The following is a 22828-nucleotide window of genomic DNA, read 5'->3' as shown; positions in this document are numbered from 1 at the left end:
CCTCCTTTTGAGACTGAGTAGTTCCATTCTACGTATATACCATTTTTAAGTACCCACTCATCCATCAAAGGGCATTTGGGTTGTTTCCATTTTCTTCCTATGTAAATAATGCTGCTATTAGCACTAGTATACAAATATCTCATTGAGACCCTGGTTGAAGTACTTTTAGGTATGTACCCTGAAGTGGAATTGCTACATTATATGTTAATTATATTTTAAATTCTTTGAAGCGCTATTCCCCATAGCAGCTGCACTATTTTACATTTCTACCAACAGTGCAAGAGTTCCAACTTTGCATACCATCCTCTTCACCTTTTATTTTTTCATTCTCTTAAGTAAATTATTATGTATGGTAGCTGTTTGAATGACTGTGAGGTGTTACCTCATTGTGCTTTTGATTTGCTTTTCCCTAACAGTGGTGTTGAACATCTTTTCATCTTTTTTTTTTTTTGGCTAATTATGTATGTGCTTTGTAGAAAACTATTTATTTTTAACTGGGTAATTTGTAAAGGATTTTTGTTGTTTGAGATGGAGGAGTTCTTTCAGCCTTAAAGACTATGACGCCTTTATCAGATATGTGGTTTTCAGATATTTTCTCCTTTTTTCTGTGATCATTATGTCCTTTTAGGAACAAGATTTTTAAATTGCATGCCCTGCAAACCTATTTTAAGTTTCTTATGTTTTGGATTCATGTCCAAAAAATTACTGGTAAATCCAATGATAAGAAGCTTTTTTCCCTATTTTCTTTTCTTTTTTTTTTTTAATTTTTTGACAGGCAGAGTGGACAGTGAGAGAGATAGAGAGAAAGGTCTTCCTTTTTGCCGTTGGTTCACCCTCCAATGGCCGCCACGGTAGGTGCGCTGCTGGCGGCGCACCGCGCTGATCCGATGGCAGGAGCCAGGTGCTTCTCCTGGTCTCCCATGGGGTGCAGGGCCCAAGCACTTGGGCCATCCTCCACTGCACTCCCTGGCCACAGCAGAGAGCTGGCCTGGAAGAGGGGCAACCGGGACAGAATCCGGCACCCCGACCAGGACTAGAACCCAGTGTGCCGGTGCCGCAAGGCGGAGGATTAGCCTATTGAGCCGCGGCGCCGGCCCCCCTATTTTCTTCTAAGATATTTATTGCTTTAGGTCATATAATTTTATCTAGTTGGGTTCATTTTTTTACATGGTATAAGGTAAGGTTCAGCTTCATTCAATACCCAGTTTTTTAATCACCATTTGTTCAAGACACTTTTAGAAAATGAATGGTTTTGCAACTCCTGTCAGCATAAATATGATTCTTTCTGAGCTGTTTTTCTATTCCATTAATCTGGTTTGGTTGTGGACATCAACCAGATATGGTTAGAAGCTGCAAGCTTGCTTTCGCAGGTGGCTTGTAGAGACTTTTATTTTTCAAGGGTATTATTGGTTGTTTTTTGATGGTTGTGATGAATTCTTCGTTCTCCATGTCACCTAGCCAGCCCAGTAACCACCTGTGTTAGGTTTTTGTGATGATAAGGGGCATATTGTTTAAGCTGTATGTTTACTCTTGGGAATCCTCAAGATGGTTTTCTGAGTCCCTCACCTATGTGTGATCCAGAGGAAATACCAGGAGGACAAAGAACAGCTCTCAATTCACATTAGGCCCAATTTATTGCTTCAGAATTATCCTGCGAAAATGAAGAACTTCAGCCCCAAACTTTTTGCCTTGTATTCTAAGGAGGTTTGTAGTTCCACATCAGCTTGAGGCTGGGACAGTTTGTTTGATGGTCCCAGGCCATATGCAATAGCATGAGTTGGGTTCTTTGTAAATATGGATGTCCCATATTCTTTGGCATTGCCTAGGGATGGCTGTCTCATGACCTGCTAGGCCCTGAAGTGAAAAATCAGGTAGGTGTGTATCCCTGGCTGCATGATGTACAGCAGCAGTTTGAAAACCATGTTACATACAGGAACAGTGGTTGGGCTGATGGAACCAGTCCAAACTAGAGTGGAATGAGTAAACACTTTTGTAAAAGGGTATCCAAAAATGTCATTGTACTTAAGGCTGTGTTTTACAAGTGTGTATAGAGATACTCAAGTCCTCCAGGTCTGTGTGTCTCCTGTGGCCAAGGTTGACACCAGAGCCACTAAAAACTAGGTTTGGTGTATTTTTATATTTTTCAAGGCTGTTGAAACTACTGTGGCACTGGCAGGGACTTTATGACTGAAGGTGGATCCTATAGGAGTGAGTCTTTTCTGGCCTATCCATAATTCCTCATTTCTCATGACATGATCATCTTCATTGGCTCCAGTTTTTGTTACTACAGGTTCAGAGTTGACCTAAGACATTGGGAGAGAATGGTCATCTTTTATGTGAGAGGTAGAGTTACAGACACAGAGAGGGAGAGACAGAGAAGTCTTCTAGAAATCTGCTAGTTCACTCCCCAAATAGCTGCAGTGGCCATTAGGAGGTGGGCAGATCTGAAGCCAGGAGCCAGGAGCTTCTTCTGGATCCCCCACATGGGTACAGGAGCCCAAGCACTTGAGTCACCTTATACTGCTTTCCCAGGCCATAAGCAGACAGCTGAATCAACCGGGACACAAACTGGCAACCATGTGAGATGCCAGTGCCACAGGAGGAGGCTTAACCTACACACACAGCTTTGTTAGATGTCACAATGTAAAAGAAGAATAGGACATCCACATTTTATGCAGAATCTTTTTATCTAATTTATTTGATGTACAATAAACATTGTACTCATATGAAATACATATATTTTGATGTTTATATACATGGAAAACATCACCCTGGTTTCAAAATTAAGGCATCAATTGCGAAAGTTATGATAATGAGCATATCCACTGTCTCAGTAGTATTTTTCTGTGGCCAGCACTTCACAGCAGGTTCGGCTGCTGCTTGTAACACCCGTGTCACATATTGGAGTGCCAGTTGTGTCCCAACTGCTCTGCTTATGATCCAGCTTCCTGCTGATGCACCTGGGAAGGCAAGGAAATGCGGCCCAAGTTCTTGGTCCTTTGCCACCCATGTGGGATACCAGGATAGAGTTCTGGCTCCTGGCTTCTGCTTGGCCCAGACCTGGCTGTTGACAGCCATATGGGAAATGAGTCAAAGGATGAAAGATCTCTGTCTCTTGTTCTTTATACACACACACACACACACACACACACACATATATATATATATATATATATATATATATATATAAAGATTTTATTTATTTTTTGGAAGATAGAGCTACAGAGAGGGAAAGACAGGTCTTCATCCACTGGTTCACTCCCTAGATGGCTGCAACGGCCGGAGCTGAGCCAATCTGAAGCCAGGAACCAGGAGCTGCTTCTGGGTCTCCCATGTGGGTGCAGGGGCCCAAGCACTTGGACCATCTTCCACTGCCTTCCCAGGCCTTAGCAGAGAGCTGGCTCAAAAGAGGAGCAGCTGGGACTAGAACCGGCACTCCTTTGGGATGCTCGTGCTGCAGGCAGATTAACCTAATGCACAGGGTGCTGCCCCTCAAAAAAAAAAAATTTTTTTTTGACAGGCAGAGTGGATAGTGAGAAATAGAGAGACAGAGAGGAAGGTCTTCCTTTTTGCCGTTGGTTCACCCTCTAATGGCTGCTGCGGCCGGCGCACGCGATGCGAAACCAGGAGCCAGGCGCCTCTCCTGGTCTCCCATGGGGTGCAGGGCCCAAGGACTTGGGCCATCCTCCACTGCACTCCTGGGCCATAGCAGAGAGCTGGCCTGGAAGAGGGGCAACCGGGATAGAATCCGGCGCCCCGACCGGGACTAGAACCCGGTGTGCCGGCGCCGCAAGGCGGAGGATTAGCCTGTTAAGCCACGGTGCCGGCCCAAAAAATTTTTAAAAGCTACTTTCTCTCTCTCTGCCTCTCTCTCTCTCTGCCTCTCCTCTCTGTGTGTAACTTTGACTTTCAAGTAAAGTAATTCTTTAAAAAAAAAAAAGGCCTTAAAAAAAATTTTGGAATTTTATGTTTCCCAGGCCATAGCAGAGAGCTGGATTGGAATTTAGAGCAGCCACATCTGCAACCGGCGCCCATACGAGATTCCAGCACTGCAGGCAGCGGCTTTACCTGCTGTGCCACAGCGCTGGCCCTCCAACTCTCTTTAATTCCTTAAGGTATCTCTTATTTGATTGTGCCCTTGGGTAGTTTGTATTGACTTAATAGGTATTTGCTGCGTAGGCACAAGAAGACGTCTGACGAGATCCTCTTTGACTCTCCTGTTAGCCTCCCTTTATTATTTTTTAATTAATTTATTTTAAAATTCAGGATTGGAGGGAGGAGAGTAGGGAGAGAGAAAGATTGAGAGATCCTCCATCTGTTGGTTCACCCTGGAGATGGTTTGAACAGCCAGGGTGAGGACCCTATTGTCCTCACCATGGGGAGATCTTGATTCCATCACTAATTCCAGGAAGAAGGAAGGACCCATTTAGGGTAATCTACAATGTCTGGCCACCAGTTCTTCCAGGTCTCCCACGCGGACGAAGGGCCTGGGCCATCCTCCACTGCTTTCCCGGGCCACAGCAGAGAGCTGGATCGGAAGTGGAGCAGCCAGGACTCGAACCGGCGTCCAGAAGGGGTGTCGGCACAGCACGCAGCGGCTTTACCGGCCACAGCGCCGGCTGCTTCGTTGCCTCTTGTCATCCCTCTGTATCTTCCCCGCCAAGGACCTGTTGGAAATATCTTTGTTGTTCTTGACCAAACACACTGAAGGGCCAGAGCTTCAGTCTACACGCATTCGGAAAGCAGGAAAATCTGACAGCTGAGTGGACGCAGAGTGCCCTCACCGTACGGTTTGCTCCTTCGGTTGTGCAGCCCTGGAGAACACGCCCTAAAACCTGAAATAACAGGTCCCTAGCGTGCACTCTGGGAAATCTGGATACGCCTCCTTTGGGACGAGAAGCCACGCCCCCCGCCCCGGGTATTTTGAATTCTATTTCCTGCAACCCTTCGGAGCCCTCATCCTACCAACGATCGCCCAACGCTCTGAGAGCGGTCCGGCGGAGACTCGGCGGAAACGATGTTACCCAGCATTCTGTGCGGCGTGCAGCGCCCAGGCTTGAGCCAATGAAAGCGTGGGAGGGCCTGCTTACGTGCGCGGGCAGCGCGTGGGGGCGGGACTTCCGGCTCTCCCCGCGGTAGAGGTTTCCCGAGTTCGCCGGAGTGTTTTCGTCTTCTCAGGGCATCTGGGACGCTGGTTCTAGACCGAGGTCATGGAGCGGAAACGCGCGAGAAGAGGGGTTGTTCTCGCTGCTCAGAGGTGAGCCTGAGGCCTGACTGAGCTGCGCTAGGGTCGGCGCCCTGGTTTCCGTGTTAGGCACCCGCCGCTTCCTGCCGCGCTCTTCCTGGGGCCCCGCGCGTGACCTGGACTCGGGTGGGTGCTGTGACCCCCCTGGCCCTCGGGTCAGAGCCGCAGCGCGTGGTACCTGCCCGTGCACTGCATTTCGGACCTCTGCGTCCGGAAGAGAGGGGCGTTCTATGTGTGTGTGTGTGTGTGTGTGAGAGAGAGAGGGGTGTCCGTTTCAGTGTGTGAGTGTGAGAGGGGTATCCATTCCAGTGTGTGTGTGTGTGAGGGGTGTCCGTTCCAGTGTGTGTGTGTGTGTGTGTAAGAGAGGGGTGTACGTTCCGGTTAGTGTGTGTGTGTGTGAGAGAGGGGTGTCTGTTCCAGTGTATGTGTGTGAGGGGTGTCCGTTCCAGTGTGTGTGTGTGTGTGGGGGGATGTGCGTTCCAGTGTGTGTGTGTGTGAGAGAGGGGTGTTCGTTCCAGTGTGTGTGTGTTTGTGTGGGGATGTCTGTTCCAGTGTGTGTGTATGTGTGTGTGTGAGGGGTGTCCGTTCCAGTGTGTGTGTGTGTGTGTGTATGAGAGGGGTGTCCGTTCCGGTGTGTGTGTGTGAGGGGTGTCTGTTCCAGTGTGTGTGTGTGAGGGTGTCCGTTCCAGTGTGTGTGTGAGAAGGGTGTCCGTTCCTGTGTGTGTGTGTGTGTGTGTGTGGTGTCCGTTCCAGTCATTGCGGCCAGGTGTGAGGGAGAGTTTCCCTCCTGGACCGGTACATGCACGCCACCTGTAGGCAATGCTGAGTGTGCGGCCTTGGGGACACCTGAGGTGTTGGTCAGACTTGGGTGTCAGAGGGGAGCTGGAAGCCATTGAAGACAGGCTTCATGGGAGGGCTCGTCTGAGGTAGAATTTTAAAGCTGGGAAGAACAGGATGTTGGGATGAGGCAGAAAGACCTGTGAGGGGCCACTGCCGTGGACCTTGGTGACTTATGGGGGCATTTGTGGAGAGGGCCTGGATGTGTCTCGGAGAGAGAATCGAAGTGTGGGGCCTCTTCAGTTTGATGATGATGGTGTTAGGAGGCCGAGAAAGGGAAGGAGGTGGCTGAGGACTGGTTCTCACAGTAGGGCACCGGGGCAGTGGTGGTGGCCATCCCAAAGACAGACGGAGAAGCAGCATGTCTATGGGGGGAGGTGTGCTCGTGAGGGGGAGGCTGGCGAAGTGTAAGTGCTTTCAAGAGGAAAGTGGACGTGAGCAGGGTGCCAAGGCGTGGGCACCACATGGTCAGACGGCAGTTAGCTCTGAGTGGGCTTTCTCCCTCTCTGCACGCCAGGTTTCCATGGGCCTGGGCTCTTTGATTTGGGCTGTTAGACTACTTTGAGGGAAAATAGGAGCAGCTAGGAGTTTTGCTAGGCCTCGAATGGTAGTGAGGACATGGAACTGAGTGCAGCTGAACTTTGGATTAGGTTTAGGAGAAGATAGTAGGTTGTGATTATGGGACATCATGTGCAATACAGAAGGCGGGAGCTTGTCAATATGTGGAGTTCACTGGAGGTTAGGAAGTTACAGAAACCTGGGACGGGAGAACTCCCTCCATCAAACAGGCACCAGAGACAGTGGAGGATCCAAGCACTTTATTACCACCAGTGGGCTCAGCTGGAATCATCTCCTGAGAACTGAGCAACAATCCCAAGTGTCTTACAGTATTTATAGGTTCATCAGCATCACACCTTAGCTGTTACAGCATTGCTGGGTTTAAACTGCAGCCTACGTGACCTAGGACCACACTCCAGTGGTCAGTGGGGCCAGTATGTTTGTAAAAGAGCTACCAGGGGCAGATTTATTAGGACAGATTTATGACTGGAGTTCACAGAAGCAGAACTTAGGACGTCTTCCCTCCCTAGACAAGATCCCAGTGGCAGCTGCTTCACTAGTTAACTGGGGGCAGCCGCTTTTCCAGGTCTGTGTTGGGAGGAGGGGTCGCTCTTCTTTGTCTTTGATTGTGGCCGTATTTCCTCTACGAAGAAAATTGTGAGGTTCCCACATAAATTTGGGTGGCTGAGGTTAAAGCAAGAAACAGGGCTGGATGAGGACATCCTCAAAACAGGGCTTTGGGATTCCCCAGACGGTAGCATACTTTGACATCTTGGGAAAGACAGGGACAGATTAGGATTCTGCTTGAATCTGGCATAGACTGCCTGTGTTCCTTTTCATAGAGGCATATTGGAGGCCACAAAGAAATGCCTGTGGGGTGGGCTGAGAGAGTGAGTGGAGTTGTGAGCATGAAGGGGTTAGAAGTGTGAAGGGGTTGCCATCAGAGTGGTGTGCAAGCAGGAGGAAGTGTGAGTGAATGCCCCAGGGACTTAAGGGGAAAGGATGATCCCAAGTTTATTTGTTTTGGAGACAGTTCTTGTACAGGGGCCCACACACGTGGTTCATCCTCTGCTGCTTTCCCAGGCATGTTAGCAGGGAGCTGGCTCAGAAGCGGAGCAGCCAGGATTGAAGCGGCACTCCAGGATAGGATGCCAGCATTGCAAACAGTGGGTTAACCTACTGTACCACAACACCAGCCCTCTCTCCTCTTCCTCTTGATGATTCGTCCTAGTGGCTGCCTGTTCTGATAATTTGGGAGCTCTTCCTGGCTCACATCTTGTGGGACCACTGTAGGTTTTCTACAAGACCTTCACCTGAAGTTCCTTTAATTTTAAGATGTGGGATGGATTTCTCTGGGAACGTACTGTCTGTGCTCTTTCCCTGTCTCCAGTTGAGAAAGAGAGAGGCTTCTTCCTGGTCTCACACAGTAGCTCACTTTGAGTACTTGTAGGGCCCTGGATTCCTGACATGGTGGACATTTTTCCACAAATGGTAGGAAGAGTTCAGAGGAACATAGCTGTTGTGCCTGGGAGCTAAGAATGGGTCTGATTCAGAGCTGGGTTCAAGTCACACTGAGAACCTCTACTGTGCCCACCATTGTTTGATGTAGGACCAGTGGATCCTCTTTACTTCTTCCTTTCCCATTTTCATCTCTACTGACTTGCATTCCTCGCTCCCTTTTGACCCTAGCTGTCTCGCCTTGATCTCTCACATACTCCCTTTCATTTTTCCCTTTGTGAGGTCCTTCCCTCATAGAATCTATACTTGAAATGTTCCAAGATCTACCAGTGTTCTTCAGTTGTCCTTGGATACCATCTGTTCTATCACAATCAGTTATCTCTGGGTGTGGATACAGCCTTCTACATAGTCTTCACCAGTCCCCAGCAGCTACGTCCTGAAGCAGTAGAGTGTATTTTAAACCACGACCCACTCCTTGCAGCTTACCAGGCCAAGTGCTGCTTTAGCAAGTCCTCCTCTCACTGACTTAGTCCCCACTGCTTCTCTGACATCCTGTGCAGTATGTTCTCGTCTGATTTATGCTGGGGCTGCCTCCCCTTAGTAAGTCAACATGTACTTCATGGGCATCTCTGTGCTAATGGGCTGTTGGTTTAGAAACAAAGATGAGAAGTACCTTCTGAGCAGTGCTTCTCTATGCAAGGGTCACAGGTCTCAACTCCAGAGCCACGTGTGATCACCCGGAACACCAAGCCCTCTGAGACATGTGCCTACTCTTTTTTTTTAATTAATTAATTAATTAATTAATTTATTTTTTTGACAGGCAGAGTGGATAGTGAGAGAGAGAGAGAGAGAGGCAGAGAGAAAGGTCTTCCTTTTTGCCGTTGGTTCACCCTCCAATGGCTGCTGCGGCCGGCACATCTCGCTGATCCGAAGCCAGGAGCCAGGTGCTTCTCCTGGTCTCCCATGCGGGTGCAGGGCCCAAGCACTTGGGCCATCCTCCACTGCCTTCCCGGGCCATAGCAGAGAGCTGGCCTGGAAGAGGGCCGACCGGGATAGAATCCGGCGCCCCAACTGGGACTAGAACCCAGTGTGCCAGCGCCGCAAGGCGGAGGATTAGCCTGTTAAGCCACGGCGCCGGCCTTTTTAAATTTATTTTTAAAGATTTATTTATTTCTTTGAAAGGCAGACTTGCAGAGAGGCAGAGAGACAGAGAGAAAGGTCTTCCAACTGCTGGTGTTGGGCACCAAAAAATATGCTGTGCCCAGATCGTTAGATCCCCGCAGAGACCCCCAGAGAGTCGATCACACCGAACTGCAAAAGCAAGGTTTATTCAGGAGTACAAGCTGTGACAGGGACCCCATCCAACCAACCGGCACAGTGGAGGAAGGAGTGAGGCCCCGGTCTTTGATTGGGAGAGTTTTTAAAGGAAAAAAGGGCTACATCAGCAGGAAAAGAGTTACATACAGCATGGAAGCTCTGGGTACAGGGAGTTACAGTGGGGGCTTACAGCACGGGAGCTCTGGGCACAGGGAGTTACTTTGTTCTGCAATCTCTACTGTGCTGTCCTTGGTCTACCGAGATAGCTGTCCCTGGTGAACTTTGACATCTCCGGAATGTCTGCCTGCTTTTACAAGGACTCGGGTCTGCTATGGGAAACGGAGGCTGCTTTTTTTACTGTTTTAAAATGGAGTCACTTTGGTTCTTCACTGGTTTACTCCCCAAGTGGCTGCAACAGCCGGAGCTGTGCTGATCCAAAGCCAGGAGCCAGGAGCTTCTTCAGGGTCTCCCACATGGGTGTAAGGGTCCAAGGACTTGGGCCATCCTCTACTGCTTTCCCAAGGCTACAGCAGAGAGCTTGTCAGAAGTGGAGCAGCTAGGACTCAAACTGGTGCCCATATAGGATGCCGACACTGCAGGTGGTGGCTTTTCCTGCTATGCCACAGTGCCGACCCCATGTGCCTACTCTTGAAAGACATTCTACGTGTGGTCTAGCCCCATGGAACACATTCTGATGAAGAGCTATACGTGCATTGGACAAATCTTCACAACTACCAGAAGTCCCAAAGGAGCGAGGCAGTGTCCAGAAGGCATTCTTTGGTGACAAACCACAGAGTTCACGTGGCAGAGAGGACCTCCACAGTCTGGTAAGATGAGAAGGACTTTAACTTTACTGCCAGCGCAGACCTGCCATGACCATCCCTTCACAGAGGTTGGAGCTGCACAGGAACACCAAGTGTGCAGAGGCCTTTCAAAGTGGGGAACATGATTAAAAGTACAGCGAAGGTGGGAAAACCTTCAGCATTCGGTACAAACATAGATTTGTTGAAAAATCAGCACTCTAGAAAGGTCTTTTATGTGTGCAAAGAATGTGAGAACCTTTGCTGGAAGGTCACATCTTGTTCACCAGAAAATCCAAACTGGACAGAAGGATTATGAATGCCCAATAAAGTGCAGAATTCTTTACACAGAGAGAGACGTAGCCTTATTGGTCACCTGAGAATTCATACTAGCCCAGGGTGTTAGGTAAGCATTGAATATGAGAAGTGCTTTGTTAGAAAGTCCCGTCCAGGGGCAGGTGTGGCAGAGCTCTCACTTAGGGCACCCACATCCCATACTGAGTCTTGGTTTCTGTTCTGGCCTCTCTGCTTCTGATCACCTCTCTGGTAATGTATCTTGAAAGCAGAAGATGATGGCTTTGAGTATTTTGAGTCTCTCACCCACATGGGAACCTTGGTGGAATTCCTGGATCCTGTCTTGGCCAGGCTCAACCCCAGCTGTTGCAGCCATTTTGGAGAATGGACTAGAGGGTGGAAGATCAATCTCCCTCTCTGCATTCTTCCTTCCCTTGTCACTTTACCTTTCAAATGAAATAAACCTTTTTCTTTCTTTTTTTTTTTTTTTAAAGAAAGTTCTGTGTGTTTCAGCACCAGAAAATCCATCTTGGAGACATACCTTATGAGTGCAGTAAATGTAGGGAGTCAGGACAACACCACATTCATTAAACATCAGAGTTTACATTGGAGAAATACCTTATTATGAGTGTAGTCAATGTGTGAATTTCTTTTTTTTAAAGAAGTTGGTTGTGTATGCATGGGTTCTTTTTTTTTTAATATTTATTTATTTGCCAGGCAGAGTTACAGACAGAGAGACAGAGAGGTCTTCCATCTGCTGGTTCACTCCCCAAATGGCTGCAGTGGCCAGAGCTGGGCTGATCAGGAGCCAGGAGCTTCTTCCAGGTCTTCCACATGGGTACAGGTGCCCATGCACTTGGGCCATCCTCTGCTACTTTCCCAGGCCACTAGCAGGGAGCTGGATTGGAAATGGAGCATCTGGGACCCAAAGCTGCACCCATGTGAGATGACAGTGCTGCAGGCAGTGGCTTTACCTACTATGCAACAGTGCCAGCCCCATTTAGAATTTCTAAGACACTCCACATGCAGGAGTATGTTGTGACTTCAGTTGATGTTTGTAAAGTCTTCATCATTTTTGTAACCTAATTTAGCACTTAAGTTCACACTGGGGAAAGACCTTAGCAGTGCAGGCAATGTGCCCTTTGCTTGTTCAGCATAGTAAGTCAACAGAACAAAGCTTTGGAGATGAGCCTTTGTGAGGGAGAGCTCGGCCAGAAATTAATTGAACTTCATACATGCAAAAATTCACACCAGGGAGATTCGTGGTAGGTATCAGGTATATGTGTATTAATTCCATATTTTATAAAAAACCCAATACTTGAAAACTGGCTGCCAAAAGCAGCAGGTGCTTTGAGACAAAAAAAAAAGGGGGGTGGGTGGGGAGGGAACAAATCCATGATTGCATAGTGTGTAATTTACTGGGGTGGCTTATAGACAGAGGCATTGTCTTGGGTTACATGTATATCTCTACCATGAGGCAGGACAGAAGGGTTGTATAGAACGAAGTGGCTTGTAGCTAATCAAAATACACCTTGAGTTAAAAAAATAATAATAATGTTTGTAAGAGATGTTCCAGGAAGGTGTCAGATAGATATGTTGTTTTAATGACTTTGTTTACCCCGGATGGCTATAAGTTGCATCCAAGATGCAACTAAATGGTCCCCATCCCATGTTTTAAAGAATTCACTATCAAAGCTGCCATATTTGGGGTCATGAAACTTTGAGGAACAAACTATAGTATGTGAGAATCTGGGATGTATGTTGTACTTTTAGACTTGCCTGGAGTTTTTGCCAGAGTTATGTCATTACTACTGCCCATTGCAGAAGCATCCGTCTCTACCAGCCAGCAAGGTGCCACAGTGTGTATCACTGGATTCAGAGTCTGGAGTACTCACTGTTACATAAAGGGACCCATTAGACTGCTTTGTTATTGTTGGGGGGAAGGAGGTCCCCAGCTGTATTTATTCCAAAGTTCTCATCTCTGCATGAGAGAATTTGAAGTGCAAAGATGGGAGCAGGATTTATTTAAGGAGATTAAAGAGAGAGTGCACACTCAGAAGTGACTATGGGCAGCCCCACAGGGAGAGAAATGTGCTGCACCCCAATATAGTTGCCCTCTTTATTGGATAGAGGCTAGGGTCCTAACTGAATATACACGTTGGGTGCACGTGATCTTTAGGAAGGTTTCCCAGCATTTCTGTGTGGAGCTCAGTAAGTGCACATTTTTCATGGTGAGTTCATGGCGTAGGAGTGCTAGATGCCTCACGGGAAAGTGAGGGCGTTGACTGGGCGTGGGAGGCGCTAGAGTTCTCGCACTTCAGGACCAAGGCGCAGAGACTGCTGGAGACCTCCCAGCTCCCTTGTCCCTCAGTGACTCCCTGCCTATCGCGTATCACTTCCACCCTCAGATTTTCTTCCCTTACTCTTTAGAGGAGCTGGAGGGAGGAAGGTCTGTTTTCTATGTCCGCTTGATACTGGAGCCGGCATTGTCCCTGCCTCTCCAGGGAATGAAAATCCCTTGCTGTTTGATCTAGAGACTAACAAGCTGAAGGATTGCTACCAGCTGTCAGGTCAAATGTCCCCACAACCCCCTCAATCTGCTTTTTTTGTTTGTTTTTTAAATATTGTATTTATTTATTTGAGAGAGTAATGGGCAGACAGAGGGAGAGACAGACAGATAGGTCTTTCATCTGTTAGTTCACTCCTGAAATGGCTACCACAGCCAGAGCTGGGCCAATCTGAAGCCAGGAGCCAAGAGCTTCTGAGTCTCCCACGCAGCACTCAGCCTCAGATTGGCTGGAGGGTCAGCTGCTGTGTTTGGCTGAGGCTCACTTGCTTGTATACAAGAGTATGTTCATAGGTTCAGTTACAGTTTCTTTGCTCATCAAGCTAGGTTACTGTTAGCCATGTACATTAGCCACTTTGAGTCAAACCTATCATTCAAGTATGCAGCTGGTTTAGGTCACATTTATTTTGGTTAAACATGCACAAAATGGAATGCTACACAACGATATGAAAAATTGAACTTACTGATATAAGTGACAGCACGAATAGATGTTAAAGGTGTTACACCAAGTGAAAGTCAGACACAAATGTTTACAAATGGTCTGAGTCAGCATATAAGAGACCTAGATGTAGAATGATGGAATGTGGATCAGCAGCTGCTAGAGTTGGGGATGAGGGCACAATGGAACAGTATGAAGTGATCATGGTTGCAGTAGTGGTTACATGACATATACACTTGCCAGTACTCATGGAAAGTACTGTCCTTACAACTCATGGTGAATTTTAAGAGGGTGATTGCCTTTTGCACTCTTATTTATTATTATACTGGAGCTTCTACTTAGTGCTGGAAGGCAAGATATTTCACATAAAAAGGATTGCAATTAAGAAATAAAAGTTTCTTTCCACAACTGTTTAATATATTTATTCAAATATGTTCATTGTGACTCCAAACATGGATGTTCAGTTTCCTGGCCCAGTCAGTCATGGTCCTTGACTTAATCACCTGTATTCTACTTGTCTTCTCTATTTACCATTGCAGCTTATAGTTTATTAGACTACTTAGTAATGTAAATACATTACTTATTGTTGATTTCAGTCCATTATAGCCAAGCATATGAGGACAGATTAATTTTTATGCTTCATAGACTGATGTATCTATCCCATGTATCTTGCGATGTGCCTGAAATATGTAGGTTATATAAAAACATTTATTGAAATACCTAACAAATATGACAATACAGACTTAAAGTTAATTTACACCATTATAGATAACTCTTTCTAACTCTGCTGACTTATTCTCTCTTGTTTCACTACCCTCAATGCTCTCTGGAATAGAAAAGGATCATAATTTGGGGGGGCCGGCAGTGTGGCGCAGCAGGTTAACATCCCATATGGGCACCGGTTCAAGACCTGGCTGCTCCACTTCCGATCCCACTCTCTGCTATGGTCTGGGGAAGCAGTAGAAGATGGCCCAAGTCCTTGGGCCCCTGCACCCGTGTGGGAGACCCAGAAGAAGCTCCTGGCTCCTGGCTTCGGATTGGTGCAGCTCTGGCTGTTGCAGCCAATTGGGGAGTGAACCAGCTGATGGAGGACCTCTCTCTCTCTCTCTCTCTCTCTTTCTTTCTTTCTGCCTCTCCTCTCTCTGTGTAACTCTGACTTTCAAATAAACAAATAAATCTTTATAAAAAGAAAAGAATCATAATTTGGAACAGACTTTTGAATTCACAAAAAAAAAAAAAAAAAAAAAAAAAACCCTTGGCTAGGTAGGTTCTTCAGTTTCCTTCTCCGGATATTAGATCTGTGTCTAGATCTGCTCATCTTCTACTGGGATTCTATTTATTTGTATCAAAAGTAAGTTTCCCCTGGTGTTTTTCTGCCCCTCCTTTGTATATCTTCATTATTCACTTTTAATAGGTTTTGGGAACTTGCATCATTCACACACTATCTCAGAGTTAATCTCAAGTCCCTGTGCACTCATTGTAACTACAATTGCAGGTGAAGTGATAATCACTTTCGAGAAAGCAGATGAGATCATAGAATCCCAAACCTTTATCTCAGGTACAGGGACTCACTCTCCACACCTGCACAGATTCTGTCCTGACACCCACTGTCCACAGACAACTCCACACTTTGTAAGTAGCATCTATTTTTCAGATAACTACAGATTCTTAGAATTTACCTCTGGAAATTCAAGAATATTTTCTTCTTTAAAAAAAAAAACAGCCTTCTGAGGCTGGAATTAGAAATCACTTGTAAACAATAATCAAATGGAAAGATGATCACTTTACCCATATGCAGTAAATTTCAAAATAATTGCAGATCATTAAGACTATCGTATTATGCACAACGTCCCAGTAACATCCATGCTAAAGGCTTTAGGGCATAGGAATGTGAGAGTAGTAAGATAATGAATAAAGTTTCATATCTATGTGATACTCTCTGGTGTGTGTTTAGTGCATTTTGTTCTATTTTATGCTGGGGCGTATGGTAGTAAATGCAGTCCTTAACAGCATGTCTGTAAGTTGTAAACCCAGGTACTCCAGAGCAAGATGCAGGCATCTTAACTGCTGGGCTAAATACCTGCTCCAGTATCTTATTTTTAACAAACAAGTTGAGCTTCAAGTCTGTGGAATCACTATTCCTTTGGTAATTAAATTATGTTTCCCCTGAAAATAAGCGGGGGCTTCTGGGGTATCCTTAAAAAGGCTGGAAGTTTGTTGTGGAGTGGGAGTCATAGTTACGGCTCATATGTCATTGTGAAGTGGTGGAAGACGACGTACATAAAATGAGACAGAGTTGTAACACCACCTGTCAGTGATGTGGGTTCCAAGACACAGTGAACTGAGGTCAGTTGTAGAGACCTTGTGGCTGTGTGCGTATTCCTCCAAACTGGTTCCACTAAATGCAGCTTTCTACTCTTTGTTATGAATAATATCCCATATGAACATACATACACTTTTTCCTTTATGCTTCTTGTGTTTCCTAATATATCAACCACATTGAAACACTCATCTTCCAAATTAGTGTGATTGTGGTTTCCTGAGTCGGACACAGGCGTCTGTGTCTATGCTGAGCTGTAGAGAGCTGTAACGCCGCTGCACCCGCATTCACTTGGCGGCTTTCCCGCAGAGTACTCAAGCTGTTTCCAGTGCAGATCTCCTTGAGTTGTTTTTGCACAGATAAGCACAAAATCTTTTTTTCTAAAGACTGTTTCTGTTCTTTTTCTTTTTAAAATTTATTTATTTATTTGGAAGGCAGAGTTACAGAGAGGCAGAGGCAAGAGCCGGAGAGAGAGAGAGAGAGAGAGAGATCTTCTATCCGCTGGCTCACTCCCCAAATGGTCGCAACAGGCTGATCAGAGCTGGGCTGATCCGAAGCCAGGAGCTTCTTTCAAGTCTCCCATGTGCGTGGAGGAGCCAAGGACTTGGGCCATCTTCCACTGTTTTCCTAGGCCATAGCAGAGAGCTGGATTGGAAGTGGAGTAGCCAGGTCTCAATATGGGATGCTGGTGCTTCAGATGGAAGTTTACTCGCTACAGCACCAGCTCTTAAGCACAAAATTTTAATTCCTGGTTAAAGTGAGAAAATATAATTCAGATAAGAACCAACGCTGAAAACTGTCTCCAGTGATGGAAAGACTTTTTTTTTTTCCTTTTATCTCTACTGACTTCTCTGACTGCAATTAAAGTTAGCATCTCCTAGGTTTGGAAGCAATGGCTTCTGGAAAGTTGGAAATAGGGATTGTCTTCTTTGTTCAAACTGCAGTTGGGATCTTGGGGAATCTCTTCCTTCTTTGTTTTTATAATTTCACCTTGCTCACTGGTCACAAGTTGAGACCCACAGACCTGATTCTCAACCAGCTGACCTTAGCCAATTCTTTGGTCCTTTTCTCCAAAGGAATACCTCAAACAATGGCAGCTTTTGGATTGAAATATTTCCTGGATGACACTGGATGTAAACTTGTGTTTTATAGTCACAGGCTAGCCACGGGGGTTTCCTTCAGCACTATCTGCCTCCTCAATGGATTCCAGGCCATTAAGATTGACTCCAGTGTATGCAAGTGGATGGCATTCAGATTCAGATCCCTGAAGTTCATTGGCTTCTGCTGTTTCCTCTGCTGGATCCCACATCTCCTGCTAAGCACATGTATTCTTGTAATAGTGAATGGTCCACTGGATAGCAGAAGCCGCCGGGAGGGAAATAGCTCTGCATACTGTTCCTGGACAATGCCGGAGAACAGCTCAGTGTACACAGTCATATATTTTTCCCCTGATTTTATGAGTTTGGCCTTCATGCTCTGGGCTAGTGGTACTGTGGTCTTTGTCTTACACAGACACAAGAAGCAGGTCCAGCACATCCATAGCCACAGACACTCTTCTAGACCCTCCCCCGAGGCCAGGGCCACGTGGACCGTCATGATCCTGGTGAGCTCGTTTTTCTCTTTTTACTCAGTCTACACCATCATGACCGTTTGGATGACTTTAGTGGCAAACCCTGGCCAGTGGATGGTGAACAGCTCTGTGCTTGTGTCATCATGTTTTGTGGCATTCGCTCCTTTTGTGCTCATCATCAGTGATACCCGTGTACATCAGTTCTGCTCTGCCTGCTTGCCAAGGAGAACAAGTTTTCCTAATCTGGTTGCTGTGTCATGAGTCTATTCTCTGGAATTCAGTTACTGATTTCAACAATTGCTAATATTCAGGGACTCTTAAGTGCTAGTGATTTATAATGTCAAAGCAAGCATGGGTAGTACTGTCCCTGTCCACAGGGATCTTACAAACAGGCCTGAAAATCAACACTGTGTGTACTCTGAGGCAGTGAACATGCAATCCAACCATGTTAGTTTCTACACCGATGAATTTCTGGAAATTTCAAAATAGAGTAATGACAGGAAGATTTTTTTTGTTTGTTTAAAGATTTAAGGGAATTCTTGTATTTTGTACTATGAATAATCACAGATGATCTTAACAAATATTGTGAAGCATGGTTTTATTCAGGTGCTCCTTACATTGCACAAGTTGCCTGGAAAGACTTTAAGTTAGAAATATGTGTGCAGTCTCATGGCACAGAGGATAATCCTGAGAGATATGCAGAGATTGCAAGGATGTGAAACTGGAAGGGAACATGATGAGTGCTCTGCTTGAAAGTTCAGGGCTACAAAACCTAAACTTCTTGAGAAAACTTACAAGCAGAGATAAATCAGTGACTAAAAATGTAAATCCTTATAAAAATTATTTTGAAAATGTTTAATTAAATGATGAATGTGTTTTAATAGTAATACCATAAATATTTTTTTAAAGATTTATTTATTTGAGAGGCAGAGTTATAGAGAGAGACATAGGGAGACACACACATACACACACACACAAAGAGAGAGAGAGAGGTCTTCTATCTGCTGATTCACTCCTCAAATGGCTGCAACAGTCATGCACTGGGACATTGATCCGTTGTTGGCTTGTGCCATTACCTGTTCCTCACAGAGTAATGGGCTGCCCCTTTAGCTCCAGTTGTGTGGAGATCCAGAGGTTCACACACCGGGCCATGATCCTGGAGAGGTTGGAGGGCAGTGCAAAAGGTTCTCCTTTTATCCTTGCCACTCTGAAGGGGGAGTCTCCAGTAGGGGTCCCAGTGTCACCAATCAGTTGTGTTCCTCTTAGAGTTTCCTGTGGTGCCACCCACCTGTTGTTTAAGACCAGGTGTTTCCAGCTCATTCTTGCGATGTGTCCAATCATTGTGCAAGTAGGAAGGGAACTCGAGGTTATCGTCCATAGCACACATTATCAGACGCCGAGGGATGTCTGTTCAGTCTGATGAGGAGCATCCTTGGCAAGCATCAGCATAAGTGATGTCATCAGTCTCTGGCTTGACATGAGTGACTCCATTTTTCTTTACTTTCACTTTGCGGATAGTGGTAGTTTTTGACTCTAGAATTCTCTGGGGAGTTTCCACAGTTCACCTCCTTCTGCTGGTCAGGTAAGTGGTGATCTGTGACTCTATTTTTGGGACTCATGTGGGATTCCCCACACCCTCCCTTCTCCCCCCTCCCCACTTCTCTCCCTTCAGTTCTCCTTCTTTCTCTGTAGCTCTGCCTTTCACATCAATAATCCTTATAAATAAATAAATAAATAAATAAATAATAAAATTAGTTGTCATCATTTATGTTGATTTTGCCCTTGCTATACCTGTAGTATTTTATTGGCATGTTGTAGCTGAACATAAAAATAAACTGCAGACATTGAAACTGCATAGTGGCACGGTGTCTCCGAATTCTGTTGGGTGTGGCCCTTCCAGCAGTTTGTGTGCTGTGTCGGTTGCCATGCGCACTGCTGTTGTTCAGCTCCATGGGTCCTTTGCTGGGCAGAGGAGTCAGGGCACGACCCTGAGGCAGCCAGTGAGTCAGCTGACTCTGTCCTACACTTCATGCCATTTTAGAGTAAAACTTAAAAGGATTTCTTGCTGGACCTGTAAGTCAGCGCAGCAAATTTGAAAATGGTGTTCTGAGCTTATGACTGCTCTGAATGGGCCATGAAAGTTCACTGAGGTTCCCAGCCATAGGCCAATACAGAATGTGGACATGTACCGGTGTTGTGAGGGTGGAATCTGGGTAAATTTAGAATAATGGTCTAATCCAAGGTGCAACTGGATGTTATGTGATTAAACATTCACAAATCTTATGTACCTCTTTTATATGTAAATTCAGTGTTTTTGTTCTCCTGTGTCTTGAAATTGGAATATCTGTGTTATCTCATCCACAGAAATTAAGTCCATTGAAGAACCCAAGGAAGCCGACTTATACGAGTAAGCCCTGAACTTGAAGAGAGATAGAGCCTTGTGAAGAATTTATTTCTGCCCCTCAAATTAGACTGCTTCTCTAAATCCTTGTGTCACCTTGTATCAGATACATATTGCAAGGGCACATACGGCACATGTAGCCATATACTCTACATTAGTTGGAGAGATATCAGGAGAGTGGAACAGCAAGGAGAAGGAAGACAAAGAAAAAGAAAAATAAGGATTTAGAGAGGGGAGGAGAAAGGAGGCAGGGTGAACAAATAGGAGGAGGAGGAGAAAAGAATAGGAAGAGGGGAAAAAGGAAGAAAGGAAGTAAAAGCAGCTGCAGCTGAGGTGTTGTCAGAGCTGGTTAAGCTCTGCCTACAACACGGCATCCCGTATGAGCACTGCTCCCAGTCTTGGCTGCTCCACTTCTGATTCAGCTCCCTGCTAATGGCACCTGGGAAAGCAGCAAAAGATGGGCCAAATGGGTGGGCCCTGCCACCCCTGTGGGAGACCTGGAAGAAGTTCCTGGCTCCTGGTTTTGGCCTGGTCAGCCCTGGCCATTGTAGGCATTTAGGGAGTGAACTATCAGGTAGTGGGTTTCTCTATCTCTTTCTCTGTAACTCTTCATCCCAATCAATGATTTAAAAAAAAAGAAAGAAATTGCTGCTATCATATTCAAAATGAGTATGAAGTGAAAAATGGGGCAAGACTATATTAGAAAGCAGAAAGCTAGAAATCATAAATGTTAGAAATTAGACTGATTGGTTATTGGTTGAGGGGATGGCCCACAACACACTGGTAAGCTGACACTTTGCTTTCCTTGATTTGGGCCTGGTTTCAGAGATGCCTTGACCTAAGGGAAATTCACTGAAATGCACAACTATGATGTATGCATTTTTCTGAATGTTATATGTGAAAGTGTTAAATCATGCTATGTTGATACCAGGGGAAAGCTGTGCATTTGTGGGGAGAGGAATAACATGGGACTCATCGATAGCTTACCCTCAGTTTTGCTGTAGAGCTGAAACTGCTCAAACAATTAAAGTATTAATTGAAAAATACGTGCCAACAGACTTCCAGTGGACACGCTTATACTCCCATAATTGCTGGCCATTTTCATTCACAAGTGAGCCTTTCCTCTTCCACAGTTCTCTCCAGTTCATATAAACTCATTTCATATTTTCTTCAGCAAATGGAATATGACAAAATTCCAGTATTTCCTCGGTAACAGGATGACAAATGGGGCTGCAAATGTTTCCACCCCATTTTCTTTTCTTTTTTTTTTTTAAATTAAAATAATATTTATTTATTTGAAAGGCAGAGTTACAGAGGCCGAGGCAGAGAGAGAGAGAGAGGTCTTCATCTGCTGGTTCACTCCCAAGATGGATGCAGTGGCCGGAGATGAGCTGGTCCAAAGCCAGGGTCCAGGAGTCTCTTCAGGGTCTCCCACGTGAGTGAAGGGGCCCAAGGACTTGGGCCATCTTCTACTCCTTTTCCAGGCCATAACAGAGAGCTGTATCAGAAGAGGAGCAGCTGGGACTCAAACCGGCACCCATATGGGATGCCAGCGCCACAGGTGGAGGATTAACCTCTTGTGCCATGGCGCCGGCCCCAGGAAAAATCTCTTCTATCCCTTTTGCCTACCTATGTTCTACTTCGAGATTTTTTTTTTTTACTTTTTGACAGGCAGAGTGGACAGTGAGAGAGACAGAGAGAAAGGTCTTCCTTTTGCCGTTGGTTCACCCTCCAATGGCCGCCGCAGCTGGCGCGCTGCGGCCGGCGCACTGCGGCCGGCGCACTGCGCTGTTCTGAAGGCAGGAGCCAGTTGCTTATCCTGGTCTCCCATGGGGTGCAGGACCCAACCACTTGGGCCATTCTCCACTGCACTCCCTGGCCACAGCAGAGAGCTGGCCTGGAAGAGGGGCAACCGGGACAGAATCTGGCACCCCGACAGGGACTAGAACCCTGTGTGCCGGTGCCACTAGGCGGAGGATTAGCCTGTTGAGCCACGGCACCAGCCAAACTTCGAGATCTTTGTAATTTCACACTTCCACCCCACCCTCACTGCCCTGCCGCACCAATCCCTTCCATCTATCCCTTTGAACGTTGCATGCTCAATGCTAAGTCTAATGGGCAACTCTGCATCTTTATGTCCTTTATTCCCCCAATAATTTTTAATAAAATTGGTCAGTATTTCCAAGAATCTTTTTGAGCTCCAGAATCAAATTTCCAAAATTTCACCTGAACTCCAATTTTGCTTCTCTGATACATATCTTAATGTACCCAAACAAGGCTAACCCCAAACCTAATCCTACTTTAGTCTTTGATCTCTGTGAATAACACCATAAAGTTTTTAGTTTTTTTTAAAAAATGATTTAGCCATTTTCTATCTTGGAGCCATCCTTTTTCCTATGTTTCAGTCAATGCTATGCAGAAAAGTCAACTCAACACAGGGCATTGTCTTAAATATACAGCCTAAAACCATAAAACACCAAAACAGACAAACAAAAAAACCCCAGGAGTAAAATCTTTGTGACTCTCATTAAGCAAATAACTTGTATTTGTTAGACACAGTACAAGACTGCAGGAGAAAAATAGATAAATCGTTTTTTCTCAAAATTAAGACCTTGTGCTTCGCAAAAAGACTCCGAATGAAAGAATGAAATAAAACAGGGAAAATATTTGCACATTACATGTAAGTAAAGACTTGTATTTTTTAAAAACTTAAAATTCAAAGCTAAAATCAAATAACTCATTAAAAATGCATAAGTGAACTGAACAAGTATTTACATTAAGATGCATCCATGGCATAAAGCATATGCAGTATTCCCCAACATCATTAGTCCAGAGGAAAATGCAAATACAAATTAGAACTACAGTGAGATATTACTTCATACCAATTACGGTGGATATGATTTATTTCTTAAAAATGTTTAATCAGAGCCAGCGCTGTGGCATAGTAGGCTAAGCCTGTGCCTGCGGCACTGGCATCCCATTTAGGGCCAGTTCATGTCCCAGCTGCTCTTCTTCTGGTCCAG

At 45.6% G+C, this 22828-nt stretch overlaps 2 protein-coding genes across 2 annotated transcripts in view; both read left to right on the top strand.

The window, feature by feature from the left end:
* The first annotated feature begins 5134 nt into the window (after window positions 1–5134).
* LOC133748520 (zinc finger protein 773-like) overlaps window positions 5135–22828 on the top strand; it is a 47867-nt gene continuing 30173 nt past the window's right edge. The window contains exon 1 of the mRNA XM_062177368.1: window positions 5135–5257. The gene's annotated coding sequence lies outside the window, so the exon portion shown is untranslated. The remainder of the gene's footprint in view (window positions 5258–22828) is intronic.
* On the top strand, window positions 16479–17822 carry LOC133748522 (vomeronasal type-1 receptor 1-like). Its single transcript, XM_062177370.1, has one exon. The coding sequence runs from the start codon at window positions 16727–16729 to the stop codon at window positions 17663–17665; it is 939 nt and encodes a 312-aa protein (XP_062033354.1). The 5' UTR covers window positions 16479–16726; the 3' UTR covers window positions 17666–17822.

Source organism: Lepus europaeus, chromosome 19 (assembly GCF_033115175.1).
Source record: "Lepus europaeus isolate LE1 chromosome 19, mLepTim1.pri, whole genome shotgun sequence".
NCBI lineage: Eukaryota > Metazoa > Chordata > Mammalia > Lagomorpha > Leporidae > Lepus > Lepus europaeus.
The sequence above is the reverse complement of the archived record's forward strand: the minus strand, read 5'-3'. Positions and strand labels throughout refer to the sequence as shown.